Genomic DNA, 23,295 nt, shown 5'->3' with positions numbered 1-23,295 from the left:
TTGAAAAATCATTGTCACCCCCGATCTATATTTTCATGGGCGGAATAACATAGTAATGAGGGTATTTCCTAAACTTCAGTTCCTATTTTTTTATAAAATAATCCAATTTTTTTAATAAAATGTATATAAATAGTTACTAAATAACTTAAATGAACACCTTCAATTTATGTTTTGTTATGTTGAACACCCTATCACTACTCGAAAATGTTAAAACAACGACACAGATCCGTGACACTGGCTTGTGTCGCAAACTCTGCGACACATGTGCGACACAAGGTACATTCAGTGACACATCTGCGACACAGAAAAAAATGTGTGGCAAATGTGTCGCGGATAACTGCAACACATATTTGTGCCGTTGACTTTCTAACAACAGAAGATTTAGCGACACATCTGCGACACTTAAATATGTGTCGCGGATTGATTTAGCGACACAAATCCTTAAGTCAGCGACGCATGTTTGTGTCGCTGATTCTGAATTGTCCAGTAGTGGATAAATATAGTGGGCATTTTCTATGCAACCGATTAAATATTTTTTTGTTACTGATAACCTCATTTCATTTAAGGAAAAAGGATTTTATTTCTATAATGTCCTTTGATCACAAAATAACATATTGAAATCTTTCATTAGAAACTCTGAAAATTATATCCAATGAAATTTTTCTATTCAAATAGATGTTTGACCTTCTCTTTTCTCCTTTTTTCCTCAATAGAGATTCTTGCTTTTTGAAGAATTTCACCTGATCTTGAGATCCGGAGATGGGAGATTCAATTAAGAAGAATCGACCTCAGAAGATGTCGGAACTGCTTCTGGCCTTTTTCAAAAAGTTCATCAAAGACAATGATAAATGGGAACTCCCTAGCAAATTGAACCGGAGATCTTGGTCGCTACCTTGCTGAAATGTTTTGATTCAAAAGAAGATGTATTGCACACTCATTCCATAGAGGTTGACCTTGAAGCATTAGTCGTTCATCGCATGAAATATCCATAATTTCAAAATATTATTAATTGTATTTATTTTTTTCTAATTAGAGTTTTGAAGTTATACTGCTAACAAAAGTGTACGTCAATTAGGTTTAAAACCCTAATCAATTGGCGCACTATATACAATCATATAGAAATATTGTTATGTGCGCAGCCCCCTAACTCATAAAGTTATACGACATTCTTATAAATTCGTTTTGCATTAACAAACATATGAGTTGTAAAAAAATTATCTTTCCAAATAATTATTTAAAGTTCATGTTGAAGAGGGAATAGCAAGCAAATAAAGGAAAAAATCAAGAAAACGAAAGAAAACATTTTATTTAAGTTTTAATATCAAAAATCGAATCGACAATTTACTAGAGAAGTTAGAAACTAAAATCTTTCTTCTCTATAACTTCGCTCATTTTTATTTTTTATTTCTCAGTCATTGATGTCAATAATATTGATTAGGTTCAACTGAGCTTTTTTGTTAATCAGTATGTAATGACTTGATCTTTTGTGAAGGAACTTAATGTATGCAAATCAAATTCAATCAACATGGCGGCTATTCTGTCAGGTTTTCAGAGTCCAATTCTTTCTCCGTATGAGTTCTGAAGCGAAGACAGTAGTTATGCGCGCAAATGCAAATGATATATACAATTCAATCGCTCCATGAAATATATCGCGGGATGATCGGAATTCTGGTTGGAGATGAGGCGCTTATTTATAGGGGAAGACAGTTGCAGCCGGAGAAGACACTTACCGAGTCCAAAATCAAAATTGATGGAGGGCTGCAGATGTTGGCAGGACTGTGCATCACATATGCTTCCCCGATACTTGGAAACTAATCGATAACATGGTTACTGTAGCGTACCGACTTTTCAAGGGTCATACAATACCTCCATAAGCGAAATGTGTAATATATTACATGTCACAGTTTTTTTTATATGATAATTAAACAAGTTAACCATGTGGCGATATTTATTGCAATTTTTAGGTACTTTGAGGGTGTGCACCAAAAGGCGGGGGTGTTGAAGCCCTCCTTAGCTAAGGGTGGACCCATCCCTGATTGTAAATGTATTCTTATGTTGATTATATGTTCAAATTGGTGTATAGAAAATAAATATTACTAGTAACATTTTTGGTCATCAATAGAATTCATGTTTATGATTTATACACTAGCCATGTGTAGAACTTCCTTGTTTTGAAATATCTATGTGCATGAAATAAGCATGTGTACAATGGAAAATTAATGCAATTAAAAGTGATTTAATGAAGTTTCTAAATAGATGTTATTTATCTCGTGTTGCATTGCAAGACGTAATCGTCCTTTTCTTCATTGGTTAAGAGCATCCATGGAACGATTATTAATATTGAATTACAATTGATCGTCATCCTTTAAGTTTGATTTATAAACTCAAAAGTAGAATATATACATTTAGATCTATAAATGCCGGAATATTTTGATTTTGAAGTTACTAAAGGTAATTCTGAATTAGGCAGAGAATAGAAAAGATATTCATGAATAGAAGGTAATTAATGGTCATGGGTTTGATTCGGCAAGAACTTGTCGATACTAATTTATTTTTGACTTGATGGTTCTTCTAATTGGGCCCATTGTCTCTTTGATTCATTTTATTTTTGACTTGATGGTTCTTCTAATTGTGCCCATTGTCTCTTTGATTCATTTGAATGAATAATGAAACATTCTTAAGGAAAGTGTAAAAAATGACTACCAAAACAATTACTCTTATGGTCATTTGATCTTAGTTTGTAAAAAAAAAAAAAAAAAAAAAAAAACCCTACCAAAACAATTACTCCATCTATCGTCCAAAAACCATAGATTAGACTGGATAACTCTAACCCAAAAGTCATTAGAGTGGACTTACAAATTAATTAAAATAAATACATGATATTTTTAAGATCATGTTAGTTTCTTGAATGACCACATCATGTTAGTTTACCATGCATATTTCTCCTTCTTATAGGATATAATAATGTCATTTAATAACTAGCATCTCAAAATTGTAAGTGTACGTTGTGATATACATTTGTTAGTGTTGACATGATGAAACACACCGTACACACAAATTTCAGGTAAAGTTGTCACTTACAAAAAGTATGATTCTTCAGATAAAAAAAATAGCTCACTAGAAACTAATTAAGAGTGTAATAAATTTTGGGATTTGAGGGTGACAAAAGATTTGCTACCTTACAAAATATAGCCCATTAGAAACATTCATACATTTTTTGGCATTCCCTAATACCACAAAGCGTTTATAAATCATGTTGTGAACTTTCTAACTATATGTAAACCAATGAAAATGAAATAGAATGGTTTCTTATTGTTTACGTCTCATATTGTTTACGTCCCTGTTTACAATTGCATGTTCATATCGTTTACATTTTATGATTTCTCTAGTTTTAACAAATTGCTGCCATACTTTTTAAGCACTATATGGTCATAATCATTGAATGCCACCTTGACGTCCCCACCGTTAATTCTTCCTTTAGCGTATGTCCTCATGGAAGCAGAAGTTTGATAGCAACAACGATGATCATGATCCCAATTGGGTGTCGCCTGCAAGAATGAGAAAAGATGGCCCCAACTTTGGCTCCTCTGAATCAAAAAAAGGAACTGGACTTTGAAAACTAGATAAAGTAGTAGGCCGGTGGCTGTGGAAGTCGTATAATTAAGCGGGACGTTCACAGTCCAGTTCCTTCTCTTTAAGTTTTCTAAAGGGAAGACAGTAGTTGTGTTTGCAAATGTAAATGAAACAATACAATCGCTCCATAAAAGAATTTGTGGGATGACTGGAATTCTGGTGGGAGATCAGGGGCTAATTTATAGAGGCAGATAGTTGTAGCCGGAGAAGACACTTGTTCTGTCCAAAATCAAATATGATATAGGGCTGCAGTTGGTGGCACGAATGTGTAGCACATGCTACCCTGAGACTTGAAAAGTAATTGATAACATTATTACTGTAGCATACCGGCTTATCAAGGGTCAGACAATGACTCCCAAAGGGAAATAATGTGTAATATCTTGCAAGTCACAGTTCCTTGATACGGTAGATAAACAATTTAACCATATGGCAATAGTTCATCTTGAGATATTTTCATCATCTACATTTCCCGGTGCTTTGGTTAATTATGTTAAGCATGTGACATGTCACGAATTCTCAATACAGAAGAATTGTTGACTCAACGATTTCACTTTTCTTGAATATTTGTAAGATTACCGTAATAAAATCTCTTATTGGAGCTCTTTTGTGGGGATATGGCTAGAAGTTCTATGTTGACTGAATATGACAAATGAAGCAAACGCAAGCTTAAATTTTATGCCTCTATAAGTTGATTGAATCTGCCCGGCACACTACTAGTGCCATCACAAATGAAGCGAATTTAAGCTTAAATTGTATGCCTCTATGCTTTCGAGGGGACCCTAATTTATTGTAATTCTCTTTTGAATCGCTAAAAAAAGAAAGATTTAAAACGTTTTGTTGTATACAATTAGAGAGATGTCATAAAAATTTTATTAATTTTTAAGACTAGATTAAACCAAAAGTATTCCAAATTTTCAGGTTGAATATCTTTGTCAGATCCCATTCTATGTTCACTAGGTAGTTAAATATAGTGGGCATTTTGTGTAGCGTCCTCTAGTTCTACTAGTGATCAACAGGTTGCTATTTGTCATTTTTTGACATTTTATTAGGTCGTGTTTAACTATTTTTTTCTCCAAACGTTATCTCACAAGACAAACTATTATATATATGTCGTAAATATTTTAACCTTCCATCATATCATAGTTCTTGCTAGACAAACTAGAGTAATTTAATTATTCAAAATATATACGACAAAAGACTAAACGTGAGATCTACTGCCGCATAACCCAACCTAAAACACCTTGAAGAAAACTATGTCTGTCTGTCGAGCGTCATTTCTTCTACTTACTAACCTGGAGGGAAAACATAAACATTTTTTTAAAAACATAAAAATAAACCTAAGTGAATGAACTATATGTTCTATCAAGTTATCTTAACACAATAGCATCTAAAACACATTAGATTGATAAGCATCATTAGAAACTTCTGAGTATACTTTAGATACATCGTAAACATAACCCAAGTCATGAAAACTGTTTCTAAAACAGTTTTAAAGCATTTTAAAGTTGTCACTTATGGGTTATCCTAGCCGGGATAATTACCCAACATTAATAGCAAGCTGACTTCAAGGTGGTTGCGTAAAAATACGCGACATTTCTGTCACGTTGTTACCAAAACGAGAATCATTCATCTAGAGGTCTAACCAGCATGAATGAGCGTGCCATATACGTATAACCTGTCACTAGGTGGTCTGAAATCCTGACACTATCTGGTATCCGTCAATTCTTTATATGTATTTGGGCTTTTTTATTTTTCTAAAAGATTTCTCTATTTTATCAAGGTCCCTCCGATTTTCAGAAATCATACATACATATGTCGCATTTAAAATCAGCAAAAAAATATTTTCATGATAAAAAATATAATACACTCACCTTATATAACTCGTACTCTCATAGCACCTAAATTCCCGTCACGAATCCTATAATATCGTCTCCTATAGTTGATACCAAAATTATTTAAGAATATACACATAAAATACTACAATTTCCTAAATACTTATGATATACGTGGAAATTAATCAACTTTCATATGCACCTTACGTAATATATGTACTTCTTAATCTAATCGACTTAACTCCTAATTTCTCTATATACTGTTCAACAACAACAACAAAATACATAGACTTTATACTTTGGAATTCATGTCGAATCATTTTTTTTTGTTCATATTTGTAAGGTTCACCATAGAGATCAATTAAAGTAAGCCCTTAAATTGATCTTTTGTATATATATTCAATTCAAACAACAATATTTTTCTCCTGATTAAATCATATATCTATCAAACTCATGGAGCTAATGATAATCTATGATATTAACCTAGTTAAAGATCAACCCTTAGGAAAAAAGTTACATGATCAACCCTTATGAATTTGATTTATAGTAGGGCTAATATATTTAGGTGCCAGTTCTTAAAACTTCAAAATCAAAAACAGTTTTAACTAAATTGATACGCAGACATCCAGCTTTCAACATAATAATCAGTTGATTTGAGATCAAGAAGTATAAATTTACCTTATTTTGACAAGTTTAGTTCTTTACACAAGCTTTCTCTAAACCCTTTTTCTGTATCTTAGCTTTTCTTAATTGTAGTAGTGAGTAATGGTTTTCTGTTAATTTATATGGATTTCATTATATTTTACGCTCTGGTTTATCTCTTCCTAAGTCAAACTGTTGACCAAATTTATCTCTATCACAGTGGTCGGTTTCTTTGGCTAATTTTTCTTAATTTAATCCCAATCTTAACATAATTAATCAATCTAGCCTCCTGCCATTGGCTAACTTGTGTTTTATTAAGACAATGTCATTGTTCGGTCAATACATATCCGTACACAAAGACCAAATTCAACTTGCTTCCGTCCAAACAATTTAATTAGAACTTCTTACATATAGATTAATTATTAATTACTTCCTAATCATTTATGTAATGTATTTTTCTTAATACACTATTTTTTTTATTTTTTTATAACAGGTTAAATTTTTTAAATAAAATAAAGGTGGCCGAGCCGGTTTAAGTCAGCTATCCCCAATCCACCGGATGAAACTCTAAGAGAACCGGACGTGATAAGGGAGAGCGTCGTCCAAAAAACCCAATAACAATAATAAAGTAACAATGTTCTACGGAAGTGAAGAGAAACTACCTAATACAATGAGGTGACTATTGTATAAGGTGTAGCTGCTCATTCTTCGAAAGATCTCCAGGAACATGAAAATGAATACACTAATTTTGTTTAGTAATAGTCATTTTCTTACCATTAATCAAACTAACCTATATTATTAATTCTAAACTACAATTTGCTAATTCAATAACAAAACTAAATCATCGATTTACTATAACGTGATGATGAAGATGTATGCATAATTTTATTTATGTCTAAATATTAAAAGTTTATCGATATTTTCTAATTAGGATTGCGGGTGTTACATTTTCTATCCGACTGACGACACATTTTTTGTTAATGATAAACTCATTTCATTCAAGGAAAAAGGATTTTATTTTTATAATGTCTTCAGATCATAAAATAATACGTAGTATATTGAAATCTTGATTTAAGTATCCATAATTTCAAAAAAGAATTAATTTTTATCTATTTATTTTTTAAATTAGAATTTTGAAGTTATACTCCTGTAAAAAGGACAAAATTGTAAGTCAATTTGGTTTAAAACCCTAATCAATTGGCGCACTATAAGATCAAATAGAAATATTGTTATGTGTAGCCCCCTACCTCATAAAGTGACATTCTATTATAAATTTGTTTTGCATTTACAAACATATTCACAAATAAATTTATAATTTAAAGTTCACGTTGAAGTCAGAGTAACAAGCAAATGAAGGAAAAATCAAGAAAAGGGAAGAAAATAAATTTATTTAAGTTTTCAACATCAATTTTAATCGACGATTTATCAGAGGGGTTAAAAAATAAAATCTTTCTTCTCTATAACTTCTCTGTTTTTGTTTTTTTTTTTTTTCCTTAAGTCGTTGATGTCAAAAGTATTGATTAGATTCAACTGAGCTTTTTTGTTAATCCGTATGTGATTGCTTGATCCTGTGTGAAGGTACTTAAAGTATGTAAATCAATTTCAATCAACATGGCGGCTATTTCGTCCGGTTTTCAGAGTCCAGTTCTTTCTCCATGTGCGCGCAAATGTGAATGATTTATAAAGGAAGACAGTAGTTATGCGCGCAAATGTGAATGATACAATTCCATCGCTCCATGAAATAATTTGTGGGATGACCGGAATTCTGGTTGAAGATGAGGCGCTAATTTATGGAGGAAGACAGTTGTTGTCGGAGAAGACACTTACCGAGTCCAAAATCGAAAATGATGGAGGGCTGCCGATGGTGGCGCGAATGCGAAGCACAGGCCTCCATGATACTTGGAAACTTATCGATAACATGTTACTTCAGCGTACCGACTTTTCAAGGGTCATAAAATACCTCCCAAAACGAAATGTGTAATCTCTTACATGTTAGAGTTCCTTGATACAATAGTTAAACAAGTTAATCATGTGGGAATAGCTCATCTTGAGATATTTTCATCATCTTCAGCTCCATGCTTTTGTTATGTTATACTTGTCAGTGAATCCTCAATATAAAAGAGTTTTTTATTCATCAAAACCTAATTGCTCTAGTTATTTTAAAAACTTTACGTCTTTCATAGAACAGGCATGAAATTTACGATCTTGTGGTCATTAACACGTTAAAACCTCTTGCTGAACCTCTTGTGTGGCTATGTATGGAAGTTCTATGTTTAGTAATATGAAGCGATTGCAAGCTTAAATTGTATGCCGTGTCTCAAGTCATCACATATTGCATAACAAAAGTTCAATTGAATTTAGAAATGTAAGAGGGGTCGAATGCAAATCCTAGATATTGATATTGATATTGAATGATAAATAACTCCACATGGAAAGAGTTGAATTGTTACCTAATTTATCATTTGTAATAGTCTTTGGTTGGTGGATTTATTCACATACGTTAATTAAGTGAAGATCTAGTACAAACAGAGGACAGCGAGCTTTAGCTTCTTTGCCAATTATGAACATTTTGTTGTACAAAAAGCAATATTGCTTTGCAGAATGATTATATTGTTGCCTTGTCGTCTCATAATTTATCCTATAGCAGCTCAACCTCCCCTAAATTATTCACATTAACAAATTTTTGTTTATCTAATTCATCTTCTCCTTCTTCATCCTTCACTTCATTAAGTGGCTTGTAAGTATAAAACCAAGCACAAACCACATAATAAACAAGATTAACAACCTGAACCCCACTAACAAGCCAATAATAGTAGTCTAATCGCCCCCGATTCAAATTCCTATCAGGCAACCAGTTATGTTCTTTTCCCGTATGATCATGAACAATAGTTACCATGAATGTCCCTAGATAACTCCCAATCGATGTCGCGATATGATACAATGCTCCAGCTGTTGTTCTCATACTTTCCGGTGATTGATCATATAGAAATTCCAGATGGCCGACATTGATGAACACTTCAGCTATTCCATGAATGAAATATTGTGGAACTAACCAAAAGACGCTTATAGGAATCATGGCCTTAGGATTGTCTAGTAAATTGTGATTCGCCGCGACATGTTTTCTTTTCATCTCGACTAATGCGGAAACCACGGTGGCTAGGATATTGATTGCGAATCCTACGCCCATTCTTTGTAAAGTAGTAATTCCTGATGGATTTTTCGTGAATCTACGAATAAAAGGCACAAAAACTCGTTCATAGAGGACTAATCCTAATAGCATTGTTAGGATGCTGAAAATGGCGAGACTTGCGGGTGGGAATTCGAACGATTTTGTTATGTGACGGTTCATTGAACGTGCTTGTTGAATTGTGAAACTCTGTAAGTGCGAAGATGAGGTGACTAGGAGAATTCCGGAAGCCCAAATTGGTAGGATTCTGATGATGGATTTTACTTCTTCCACTCTATGGACTGTGGCTAGTTCCCATAAGTTTGGTTGGTTTGAATTTTTCAAGTCATCTTGAGTTGCTATTGCTGCTTTGTCAAGCCACCTGCAAATAATGTAAATGCACGACAGGGTTAACTGATTAGGGACTAGTAGATAAATTAGCAATTAAAACTCCTAAAAATAATTTGTTATGATGGCAAAATATCCTAGTGGAAAAGTATAAAATTGATCAAACTTTACAATATTAATGATGCATGATATTTAAAAGAAAAAAAAAAATCAATGACAAATAACAAATGACTGCTATAACTTTTTTTTGGACATAACAATATCAATAATTGATCAAACTAATGGAATTAGGCCACAAATTATTTCTAACAAGGAGAATTTCTTGTATACACATAGTCACATACTATGAAAAGAATATGAATTAATTAATTAAACTAATATCAAACTAATGGAATTAGGCGACAATTAAGTTACTCTTGGAGTTTAATAAAAATTAGTGGTTTGTTACGTACGAATTAAGTTGAATCTTACTTGAACTGATCAGTATGCTCGAGTCTTCCATTGACGGAAATATAAGTATCAAGCTTGTTATTCTGATAAAGATTATTCAAATCTTGAGGCACGGCCTCTTTCCTTTTTTTCACAGCCGAAACAAAAACTTGAGCTACTCTAGTCAACGGACTCCCACCGGGTTTCAATTTCAAGTACAAACCTGACCCGGCTATAAACGCTAAGACCGACAAGGCCATGCCGACAGTTGGGATCCCTAGACCCCAACCCCAACCGACGTGGTCTTGTATATAGACCACGACAGTTAGGGCAGTTAGAGTCGCCATCCCCATGCAAAAGTAATACCAGTTGAAGAAGTTCCATTTCCGAGACGCCACTGTCGATTTGCTCATGTCGAATTGATCGGCTGCAAATGTCACGACGCAGGGCCGGATTCCTCCTGAGCCTAAAGATGTGAGGAGGAGGGAGATGTAGAGGACCCACAATTGGGAGTTTGATGCTTCTATGCAGTTTTCTTGTGTTGGACATGGTGGAGGTCGGAATGAGGGGAGGATTGCTGATATTGTTATGCTAACTAAGCCCTGTAACAAAAGAACAAAGTTAGCTGAGTTAATTAAATCGATCTAAATCATAAATTGAGAGTTTAATTTACTTTTCAATGTGACTAGATTCCATAAAGATCAAACTAGACCAAATTTATTTCAAGGCATACATCTTCTCGGTCCGATTTTGGTCAGTTTTTGATCGAACCGATCATTGAAGGTCAATAGATCATTCAAACTGAATCCAAACATAATGTTTGACAGGATCGATTTGATTTTGGTCAAATGGACACTAGAAAAAGTAACATGCAGTTTGTTGTACCATATATTATTTTAGGTCTTTCCGAACCCCGGATATCCTCATAGTCAACAGCCGTAAAATTAATCTCTCGTTTCAGCTGTCATCGTATCGTATGAAATGGGAACTCTCCACAAATGTACCATATATACTATAATATAATGTAAAGAGATCAATACCATGTGATTTAAATAGTAAGATTCCATAAATTATATCACTGATAAACTATGTGCTTTGTCCTTATTATACTTTACAAAGTACATTTTATTATTGGAGAAAAACCCATCACTAGCATGGCTTTGCCTCTCTGTGATTCAGAACCAAAAGTTATCTCGTGAAGGGGGAAAGGAAAAAAAGGTAGCCACATATACTGGTTTTAATGTTATCCATATTAGGCGCCCATCACCTATAGGTTTTTTCTTTTCTTTTTTGAAATATCACATCTAGTTAGATTCCCCAACAGACATTCACATGGAATTTGATGTAGCGTTGGGGTTTTGGTTAGGATTCAAACATCATTCAATTGTTCATTCTATTTTATACACCTTACCGTCCATTTCAACTATCGAAAAAAAAAAAATTTTGATCTATTTAAAGTATCGTTTAATAAAATTTATTTGATTTATTTTTTTCAAATTTAAGTTTGTATTAATTTTAATAAATAAAAATATAATTCCTCTATTTATATAAAATATTTATTGTTTTGATCAATACACATAATATTTTATGTCATTAATTATATCTTTAAAACTCACAACTTCATTATAATATTTAAAGTGGATTTGATGGAATATTTTCATAAAAATTATTCTTTTCATCTCAAAATAGACTTCACTATTCATATATAATTAGTGTATATATATCGATAATTATTGTGTATAAATTAATTATTAATTGATTAATAATTAATCGTTTAAATATCACTTTTTTCTATCCGAAAATACATGCCTTTAGGTAAATTATATAGACAAAGGCATATACTTTCCAACAATTGGAGAAAGATGGATAGACCAATAATTACCAATTGGTAGATGATGGAGCCAACAATGATGGTCCAGAATCTGCCAGCGAAAGAGTCAGCAATGAGGGCGCCAATGAGAGGAGTGAAGCTGGCAGTTCCACTGAAGTTAGTGAGAGTGTTTGAAGCTTTCACCAATGGCAAGTTTAGGACTTGCGTTAGGTACGTTATCATGTTCGCATGGAACCCAACTGATGCGAATCTATCACATATCTCATTTGCTGCATAATTCCCATTTTCACATCATCATAATTAACCATAATAAATTAATTAATGCTAGTTAATGAAACACAACAATAATTAAAAATTGAAAGATTCTTTTAACACTCTGTTAAAGTAGATCAATATGTTTGGAAAATGATTGTTAAAGTAGATTAATTTGTTTGGAAAATAATTGTAGATAAGAATATAGAACTAATATATTTTAAACAAGCTAATGGTCATTAGCAAAGGAGATATACATTGTTTTAAGATTATGGGGCGGTGTATATTCCCTAATATCATTCTCGAGAAGAACAATGTAAATTCTTACTAGTATATATCAAAATTATTTTAGTTTTGTACGTCTGGATAAAATAATAATACTGCACATTCATTCTCCATCATAATTTAATCTCAACAATTAATCCATAATTTTATTGAAAGATAAACTTCTGAAAATTAATTAAATGAAAGTTACCAAGAATGAATGGCATTGTTCGAATCCCACCAAGCTTCTTTCTTTTGCCATCTTTAGTGATGATCTCTTTCTCTTGCATTGGATCGTCATCTTTAACTTGAACATTTTGTTTAGCCACCTCCATTATCCTTTTGGGTTTTCAGCTTCTAATTAATCAAATTCATAGCCTGTGATCCAAAATCTAAGAAGGAAGATCGACAATATATAGACAGATCATGCTTATAGAAGGGACAAGAAACAAATCATAAGAAAACGTGGGGCCCAAAAACTGACTACCAATGCCATGTGATGCAACATCTTATGTCATGTTTTCTTGTCTTCACCTCCATTACTATCTTAATTTGTTTTTATTGTAATTAATTAATTAAATTATGGAGCTCATGTATTGTCCTTGAAATCATAAAAGCTAGAAAAACTCCAAATATATATATACACACCATATAAATGTACAAAATATTAAATATTTGTTCAATTTAATACCGATCATTTTCGTTAGAAATTATGGTGAATAATCCTTTGCATTCAATGCCAATACGTTAAATAAATAATTGAAATGTGAAAAACAAAACAAAAAAAAAAATTAATTTAGAGTTTAAGTGATTATTGGCTTATGGCTATCAACACTAATTTATTTATTATAATTAATTTTACTTTTTCATTTAAATTTTAATATTTTAATAATTAAATATGCATATTCTTTTAAATTATGAATAGATGACTTTTTTATAAACATAAAGAAATTATACGTTTTGTTAAAATACCCCTAATAATATAAATAATTATAAGATATCCGACCGACTATTTTATAAAATAATCAAGATTGGTCAATACTGATCGGCGGTGGTGTGGGGTGGTGGTTATGGTGGGGTGTTTGGTGGTGATGGACTTGACACAAGATAAATATGAGTTTGGCAGTAGAGATTTGATATGAGATTTAAATATGAAAAATATAAAAAATATCATATATTTTGATATAAAATTTAAAGTTAAAATTATATATATTTTTTTTGATAGTATTAAATTAAAAAAAGAAAATAAAGATTTTTCTATATAATGTAACTGTGTAAGGTTGCATTTTTTACTTAGAAATATTTTTCCTCTAGAATATATATCCTACAAATTTATCCAAAGGTTATGTTGGCATGGCATCATAATTTCTTTCGTTAACTAAATTTTATAAAATAAATTTTAGTGCTCATATTTTAAAGATAAATTAAGATTATCCTTGATTTCTTTCATGGATTTATGTTAGTCCTCTTCGCCGTAGTCTTTCAAAACCACCCATAATAATTTCTACCTAAGCCTTTACTAGACTCAAGCATAAGTGAGGCTGAGGCCAACTCCGTGAGAGGCTAGAACATGTTCATGTCAGTAAAGTCAAAACATGTCCTATATCGTTAGGAGAACCCACCACCGATGAGCCATGGTATTAAAGTTTAGTATTTGGTCAGAAAGTTATATTATTTGGAAAATTATATGGTTTTTATCGAATACATGATTCATTATGACAATGCAACGGTGTGTACGTAGCACTAACAGCCATTATCAAAGCACGAAAACTCTCAAGCACATTATCAGCTACAATCGCTGCATGTACATCACATCCGGATTGCTTCTAGCTTGGAGTACATATTTTGTGGTCCTTTTAAATATAGTGGACGAGCGATCATATACAACGTGTGTGATTCAGATTAAATAAATATCAGTCACGGACGAGATTGATAATAATGATCCCTTTGCATGTGCACAGATATATCCTTTTCAAAGGAATTAGGGTTCAATATTTCAACTACAATATATACAACATAGTACTATTTTGTTTCGAGAGTTGAGTGGGCGCGAGCGCATGCTATTCAGTATCGGAAAATATCATCGACTTTATACTAGAACGTACGTTACGCACTTTCTTATATATGTTTTACATACATACATCCATTTGTAAATATTCTCAGAAAAAGAAAACTATTTGTTAATTATTGCCATAAAAAGACAGATAATTGGTTTCACATTCTTATTGATATATATATCCCCTATACTATAATCATAAATCGAGAGCGAGGCGACATTGCCTCTGAGCATTCATGTTAGGGCTCATTGATCTATATTTTATTTTAATCACAACATTATAATTAACTTTCCAAACTACTACCTCCATCCCTAATTACTTGTTACTTTTCTTACTTTTTTTTCTGTGTCGTCATTAGAAAAGTAGTAAAAATGAGAAGTAATTATGATTGAACTTTTGTTCGTTCAAAATTGAGGCGACTTCATGCATGCTTGATGGAATCATAGAACTTATCATTATTGGTATGTTGGGAAAAGAATTCAATTGAATTAAGTAGATTTAAAATTCAGATTTCGATCGATTAAAGAATGTTATTTTGATCTTTTCCATTTAGTTACATTATAAATTCCTAGTTTAAACTTCCAATATTTAAGTTCATTGATTCTTTTCGACCAGCAAAATCTTCGATGGGTCGAATTTTATCTTCTTCTTTTTAAAAAACGAACTGCATAAGACAGTATATATATATATATATATATATAGGTTTATATTCAACAGTTCAATTATTGAAAGTGGAGTGATTCATTAGTTTGTGGCCATAGTCAAAACTCAAAAGATCAGCAATCAAGGAAAACAAGGAATATATACATCTTTGCTTCTTTTTTAATTAAACATGAACTCGTGACTCCTAGCTAAACATGACTGTTACATTACATAATTATGATCGTTTATTTCTTTTGAATGGATGTGGTGTCAAATGTTAATTTAGACACTTGACATGGTGTCAATGGATTCCAGCACTTTATTATAGATAATTACAGATCAACCTTATTATTTTATCATAAAAAAAAAACTTTATTATTTAGTTTTTGTCAAAAAATCTACATTATCAAATTTAGAATTATTTTCCAATAATTTATTCAAAATTATAATCTTGTTTGAATGAATGACGTACCCACTTACGTAATATCCATACAATCAAACGATCAATCATCCTAAAGAACAATAATACTCAGTAAGAAAAAAGACAGAAGAATTGAGAGACATCAGGCATGTATATCTAATATTGAATGTGACAAACAATGCCAACCTTTTCTCTTTGGGACAGATATTTAAGAGAAAGAAACTTGATGTGTGCCTCGAACCAGGAAATTTATATCTTTTTCTCTTTGTCATTTTATAGTGTTTGATCAAATTTTCTATTTATAGTTTCAGTTTTTCTTTTTTGAAATTACTTATCTTTTTTTTTATACGAGCGCAAATATTAAACTTATATTTTTATTCTTCAATTTTAATGAATTTTATTAAATCAAATTTTAAAAAGTTCGCGACAATAAAATTTTACAGACAATAACAAAAATTTTCATATAAGATTTCTTTAATACTTCATCGGTCTCAAAATACATGATGTTTTTATTTTTGTTTCATGAATAAAAACATCATGTATTTTGAGACGGAAATAGTATTTAAGATGTTGATCAAATATATTTATTATTATTTTATTGATAAATAAAAATTGGACACGTTCAATACAAGTGTTCATTTATGGCAATTCAATATAAACATCCACACATCGAGAACAGACATGAGCTTTGATACCATATACAACAATAATAAAAAATATGCTTAAATTTTTATCAATTTGGTTAAATGTATTTAAATCGTAGATGGTATGATCAAAAGTTATCCTTCATCATATTACTATTTGTGCAATTCACATTCATCATTATTTTTTGGTCCTGTTTGATATTTGTTTCTACGTCAGTCCAAGATCCTCATATTTTCGTTTCACCTAGGTCTCACAATTTGTCGAGACGCCTCTGGTGCGACGTCGTTTGAACTCAATTGTTGTCTCCAACAAACACATTAGAAACTAGAGCCAAAGTGAAACATACTAGAATCGTCCGATGCATAGGATAAACCAGTCAACGATCCAGATTTACCCACACATCATCAATCCGCGCGATAATGTTAGTTAGAATGGGAGAATTTTTAATCCTGCACATATAAAGAAGAAAGCACATTTTGTACAATTCTTTTTTTGCGATAATCAAGAAGTTCCCAACACTAACATACTATGTTTTCTCTCATGAGCTTGATATAGCTCGAACAGAGTAATTGACGGACAGAGTAATTGACGATATCGTTTTATCCATCATCTCAATATGGTTCGCGTAAAACCACCACCACGATCGGTGTCTGACGAGGAAGTTCGATTGATGAAACCTGCTTCGTCAAATCAACCCAGATGTTTCTTTGTCAGGGGATGTTGTGTTCTTACTCAGGAAAACTTCCAAGGAAAAAGTAAATGCTAATTTTGGTTGTTTATTTTTGCGAAATTGTTTTATGCAAAACCTTGAGGGCTCTGCCGCCGCCGCCGCCACCATCCAATGAGATACTGACATGTATAAAATGTATTAATTATTTTATACTTTTTGCGATTCTATAATTGTTTTATGGCAAATACTTGAGGGCTCACTGACATGTGTAAAATGTATTAACTATTTTATATTTTTTACGCCTCTGTAATTATTTTATGGCAAAACCTCGAGGGCTCTATCGCTGCCGTCACCACCATCGTCCAATAAGATATTGACATGTGTAAAATGTATTAAGTGTTTTATATTTTATTTTATTTTTTATTATAAGGCCTCATTCGGTTTATGTTTTTTTGTTCCTTTGCTTCCTTAACCTTCTTTTGAACCTTCTCTTTGCCTGAATCTGTCTGCAGTTTGTAATGTTGTTAATACCAATTTAGTATGCTGGTTAAATGGCATATTTGCTATGCTATCAGCTGATCAACTCTGCATCTTTATTGGGGCAGCCTGAAAAATTTGGTGTAACAGGAATAAGACAATCTTCAAGTCGGTATGCGCTAGAGGAGTGGTAGCAGCTGAAGAGATCCGCTTTTGGATGCAAGAGAATAGGCTGTTGTCCGTGAGTCATAGTCGGCATAGATTGGATAATGTGAATAAGCTACCAGGAAGATGGAAGGCCCCTGAGAATGGTATCCTCAAACTGAACTTTGATGCATCTTTTGTTTATGGCATGACATGCAACAAGTTCGGGTTCATTGCGAGAGATTCGTGTGGGAAGGTGATACATGCTGTCTCGGGGAGATTGGGGCCTGCTGAGGATGCTTTGCAGGTTGAAGCTGTGGCTGCGTACCAAGCGCTTTCGTGGGCGGCAAGTATGAATGTGGAATGTGTCAGTCTTGAAGGGGATTGTCTGACTTTAATCAGTGAAATAAAGATGCGGAGGAGGAGTTAGACAAACTATGGACGGCTTATTGAAGACATTAAGGAGCTAGCACGAAAGTTAAATTTGTGTTTATTTCAATTCGTGAAAAGAGATGGCAATAAAGCGACACACTTTATGGCTGCTATAAGATCAAACCTATCTCTAGTTTATTGATTACTGGGTATTTGGATCTGGCTCAACCAATATTTATGAAGGAATTTTGCAACAGTTTATTTGTCTGCAAGGTGTTTGTGAAAAGCTCAATTGAGCAGAATAAGGGAAAGTCGAATTTTTTTATGTTTATCTGTTTCTTTGAAACAAAATTCAAGTTCTGAAGAAGGCAAGTTTTTGCATTATTTGCTAATCTTTATGTTCGTTTGTGAAAATGCTCAATTGAACAGAATAAGGGAAAGTCAAGTTTTTTGTGTTTATCTGTTCTTTAAAACGAAATTACAACTCTGAAGAAGGCAAATTTTTGCCTTGTTTTATTAGATTATATGCTAATTGTTTAATACTTTATGTTTCTAGGTCAGAATGATGCCTGCAGATATATACCTCAGAGGAGTTTGAGTATGCAAATGAAACTTTGGCCTTCCATAAGGCTATAAAGGCGGGCCTAAGCAACCCCATATCGCTCGCGCCAAACGAGAAGAATTAGTGAGCTGGCTGTCTGAAATTCACGACGAGCACAATCTCCCGCCTGCCTCCCTCTTTCTGGCTTCCTACATTATGGACTGCTACACATCATTGGAGCCTGTACGAGCAGCTGAGTATGATATGCTTACTTTAACATCCATTTTGCTGGCGTCGAAGTATGAGGCCATAATCCCAATGAAGGTAGCAGTTGATGGTAGCATAATTTTATTTGTTTACTATCATGTTTTGGTTTTTTATTAAACATGTTTTAGGTTGACTATCTGCTTTCTTTACTTCCGGAACGTCACCCTCGTTATGAAATGCTGTCTATGGAAAGTCGTATTCTGCCATCGTTGAAATGGAGGTTGTCAACTCCTACCACGTTGACATTTCAACTTGGAGTTCTAGAGCATTGTAAAGGATCTTTTCTGGTAAGTTACTTGATGGTTTTGTTTTTGCTTTTGGTGCAAAAGCATTTTACAACCTCACCTCTAATCTCTAAATACTATTGTGTTATGGTTTTATTTTTTTTTGTAGATGGAGTTGTGCTTTTTCTGGCTGAGATGAGCCTCCTCAGTTAGGGCGTGCTTCAGTTCCGGCCATCGGTGGTTGCTGCTGCAGTGCTTTATGCGGCTCGGGAAACTGCCAACATTGACAATTGGTGGCCAGAAAACCTCACAACTGTCACTGGCTACACACAGGCAGATTTACAGGGCTGTGTACAGATTCTTGAATTCGTACCATGCAGAAGGAGCCACTGCAGAAAACCAGTATGTCTTTGCCAAATATGCTTCGCTTGAACACTATTGCTTGTCCCTCCTCCCTGCTGCAGTACTACAGTGATATATACAAATATGGAAGTACAACATTGATATACAAATATGGAAAAAATTGTGAATGTAAACATATATAGTGTTTTTAGTGAAAGCTTATCAGCTGCTAGTGTGAAAGATTTACTTAGTGTCGACTGCATTTTCCTGGAAATAAAGGCTAAGTTCTAAAATTTTCAATATCTTGCCACCAATCCAAAATGCGTTAGCAGCAAAAAATTATGAAAAATCGCAAATTGATTTCAAATCAGCTATTTTGTTTCATTAAACAGACACTCCAACCATTTTTAGTGACCACATAAGCTATCCCTTGAAAAAAAAAAAGTCCCCTGCTTTAAGCTTAGCTAGTTAGCTTTCACAACCTTTTGGTGTCTGACCATGGGATTAAAATCAAAACAGTTCCAAACAAGTTATTCATATATGGCTCGAACCAAGACCGATCCATCTAAACCAAATTAAACCTATATATATTATACTACTTCCGTCCCAAAATAGATACAAATTTTTATATAAAAATTTATATCTATTTTGAAACGAAAGTAATACATATATATAATTATTTTAAATTCGGACTAAATTTATCAAATCCTAATATCTGATTTTATATTTTATTTTATTTTTTTCCTTTTTGAGTGAATTTCTTTGTGTATAAAGAAGAGATAATAACAAAAAAATTCTACAAAGTGGTTCATTCACATTAAATCACGTCAACAGTTTGTCCAAAATAGCCTTCGTTGGAAAAAAAAATTAAGGGCTTTTGGTCATTTATTTAGAGCGTCCATTGTTGGTCCCGACAATTAAATTAAAATTCAAATTTGAATTTTAATGTTTATTTGGTGCTTAATGTGGCAGTAAGGATTATAAAATTTAATCTTTCAGTTCCTTTAAGAAATGACTTCTCCCACCAGTCTCAATTGTTATTCTTTTCACTTTCAACTAATGTAAAAATAATGCTAGAAATAGTAATTTAATATAGTGACTTAATAAGGAAATAAATCATAATTAAGATCAAATCTCCCATTCATTTTAATGTATAGTAACCGATCATTACTTGTGATATTTACTTCTATATGTATATTTGGAATATCGTAGTGGCAAGCCTTTTAAACCACTCATAGCATAAATGCATTTGCAAAAATATAATGTATACATTAAACTATTTCAAATGAGATTTACCAAAATTGCAAAGATTACAGATTATAAATTAAACATCTCTTCTCCCTTGCTCAATGAAAAAATAATTAATTGTTATAACCTTCTCTTCTAAATTCTATTTGCAAGTAATTTCAATATCGATCCATGGCAACCCTGTTTTCTCAAACTTGTTTATCCGATACCTCTAGCATTTCTGCTACATCACAAGAGACTCAAAAAACTCCTAACATGGATACTCTTTCCATGAATATCCCACCCAACCAATCCCAAAAACAATTCAACAACTAATCGGTTAAGGTTGAACTAAATCTGTGCAAAGCTACCGGTCAGGCTAATATTAGTTTGATTTTTTTGAAAGGGTATAAGCTAGTTTGATTCTTTTCAATATATATAAAATATTCATAATTACAGTATAAACTAGTCTAATTGTTTTCAATTTATGTTTATGATTCAATAAGTATTTAGTATATATATTTTGGTCCTTCAAAATTTTTTTCATCTATTTTAGTCATTATCATTTAAAAGTCTTAAAAATGGTTAAATAAAAAAAAGATAGCATTATCTTGCGTGTAATTTCTCCATCACTTTCCATCCTTAGTTCACAATTTACACACGTGCATACAAGAATTGACGCTAGCTAATGAAACAATGTGGTTTGTGCATGCGTTTCCACTCTGAAAGAACGTCTTGAAGTATCAATGTGTACGAACAGCCTGTATAGACTAATTATTACTTCTATGATTATCCAGGTTATTGAGCAGGGAATATTTGAAGTCATGCGCCCGGGACCAGAACCAATTGTGATTGAGCATATAAATCTAAGTATCGTCAAGGATGACTATGATGAAATGATATATCCTGGTCGAAGTCACCTTTATGACACCCATATCCCGATGGTAAGTGTGTAAGACCACTGGCGGAGCTAAGTACATGATTAGGAGGTTAATTGATCCTCTAAAATTTTGGAAAAAAAATTATTTGATCATCTATTTATTTATTGTTCACACATAAATTTTTATAAAAATATAATTTTAATTATTAATTGTTAATTTTGAGTATAAATTTAAAACTATTCGATATATTTTCTTATAAAATATCCAATGCATCTATTTTCTTAAGAGATCAATTGATTCTCTAATTTTGAGACTCATCCAATATACGTATATTTCACCGATTTAATTAAAAATGAGATAATTAAATTATAAGCACATGAAAAATTTCCGTCAACTCTTTTAATGATCTTACTAATATAATTTTGATCCCATAAATAATTTTTTCTAGCTCCGCCACTGTGTAAGACTAACTCCAGCACGATTGGCGATCTACGACGTGTCGGTTTTAAAGGGATTATTTTGGTATTTACACCCAAAGAGTATGTCTCTAAGACTGTCCAACAAGTTCATCAAGGACAACAAATATTATTTGCAGGCACATTATGCATACATATACTCCTGAAATATTTCATTATTATGTACTAGTGAAAATATTGAGCTTAATTTGACTTGATAGTATATATAATATAGCAGACATTTTGGGGGAAACTAATGAAAATTGAATACGAGGAGTCGAATCTAAATTGGCTTCATCACTTGAAAAGCTATGAGATTAGACATGCCAAACAAGGAAACATCGTCAACTACGAGGATTTCCGGAGGTGTGCAAGTCGATCACCAGACCTAGAGCTCCAACTTCAATTTCAATTTCAATGGATGTAAAGAGCCTAATGCATACATTAGTATCTGTTTTTGATTGTTTTTAGTTTTAAATAAATAGTGACGTATATGTCACATTAGGTACTCTATCAATGGTTATCAGTCCCAGAATTCTATAATCATTGAAGCAATGACGAGACAACAACTTCTAAACCCAAGTGTACGGAAAAGTATGATCTTTTCATATAATATAATATAAAATCCCTATGCAATAGTAAAAGTCGACTGAAAATAGAAATACCCTACGTTATATTCTTTTTTATTCATTTTAAGTATCGTGTAATAAAAATTGTTTTGATCCACTCCAAATATTATTTTATTAAATAAATATATATTTGAGCTAGTTTTTCACTTTTTTTCTTGCATTGATTTTAATATATTATTCTATTTTAATAAATATTTATAATTTTGGAATAATAAATAAGGACAAATATATAATCTTTTCTATCTTAATTCGCAACTTTCATTTTATTAAACGACACTTGAAGTGGACCGAAAGAAATAAGTCTTTATAATAAAAATAACAACTCCCAAAGATGTTATCCGATATTGTTTAAAATATATTGATATAAACTATAATCAAGTATCAAGTATGTTTAAAATAGTATGAATATTTTTTAATTAAAGATGTTTGCTTAAAATACTTTGAACAATTGTATTATGTCAACTTTTGATGAGTTACTGATTCTTATGTGTAATTATAAAAAATTGGCGGTGCGACAAACTTTTTTTAAAAATATTATATACAAAATATGTTCGATTGAATTTAACACAAATAAATCTACTTGCCCAGATCTTAAAGTTCTCTTGATCATCCTAATTATAGAGATTTAAAATTAATTGTTGTTCATCGACGCTATCAAACTTTCAACCCCACATCTGTCCCTGAGTGAAATTACATAACATGTTAAGAAAAAAAAATTCAAACTCTCATTGATATTCTATATTTATATACCCCTGGGACAAAAATTCATGTATCCGCTATTGCCTATACTTTGTAAAAAATATTTTCGGTTTTTATTAGTCAAGGAGGTAAAAAAAATAAAATAATAATAATAATAATTTTATGGGCAAAGTATAGCAGTCTTCATTATCATCATGATGCAAAA

The 23,295-nt window shown here is 32.2% G+C and overlaps 1 protein-coding gene across 1 annotated transcript; it reads right to left on the bottom strand.

Moving 5' to 3' along the window:
• Positions 1-8,745: 8,745 nt before the first annotated feature.
• On the bottom strand, positions 8,746-12,732 carry LOC139883444 (protein NRT1/ PTR FAMILY 3.1-like). The gene is made up of 4 exons (XM_071867620.1): positions 12,609-12,732; positions 11,933-12,150; positions 10,093-10,652; positions 8,746-9,655 (listed from the first exon to the last, which is right to left on the bottom strand). Exons 1-4 carry the CDS (start codon positions 12,730-12,732, stop codon positions 8,746-8,748), a joined length of 1,812 nt encoding a protein of 603 aa, XP_071723721.1.
• Between the last annotated feature and the right edge of the window lie 10,563 nt (positions 12,733-23,295).

This window comes from Rutidosis leptorrhynchoides, unplaced genomic scaffold (genome assembly GCF_046630445.1).
Source record: "Rutidosis leptorrhynchoides isolate AG116_Rl617_1_P2 unplaced genomic scaffold, CSIRO_AGI_Rlap_v1 contig4, whole genome shotgun sequence".
NCBI classification, from domain to species: domain Eukaryota; kingdom Viridiplantae; phylum Streptophyta; class Magnoliopsida; order Asterales; family Asteraceae; genus Rutidosis; species Rutidosis leptorrhynchoides.
This window is presented reverse-complemented; position numbering and strand designations above follow the sequence as displayed.

What these genes read in the sequence shown, in the direction of transcription:
- LOC139883444 (XM_071867620.1), bottom strand. Translation starts at nt 12,732, where the DNA reads ATGGAGGTGGCTAAACAAAATGTTCAAGTTAAAGATGACGATCCAATG. An exon ending in GCTCCATCATCTACCAATTG is followed by an intron (nt 10,653 to 11,932) that starts GTAATTATTGGT and finishes CTTTTGTTACAG; the next exon opens with GGCTTAGTTAGCATAACAAT. An exon ending in GAGCATACTGATCAGTTCAA is followed by an intron (nt 9,656 to 10,092) that starts GTAAGATTCAAC and finishes CATTATTTGCAG; the next exon opens with GTGGCTTGACAAAGCAGCAA.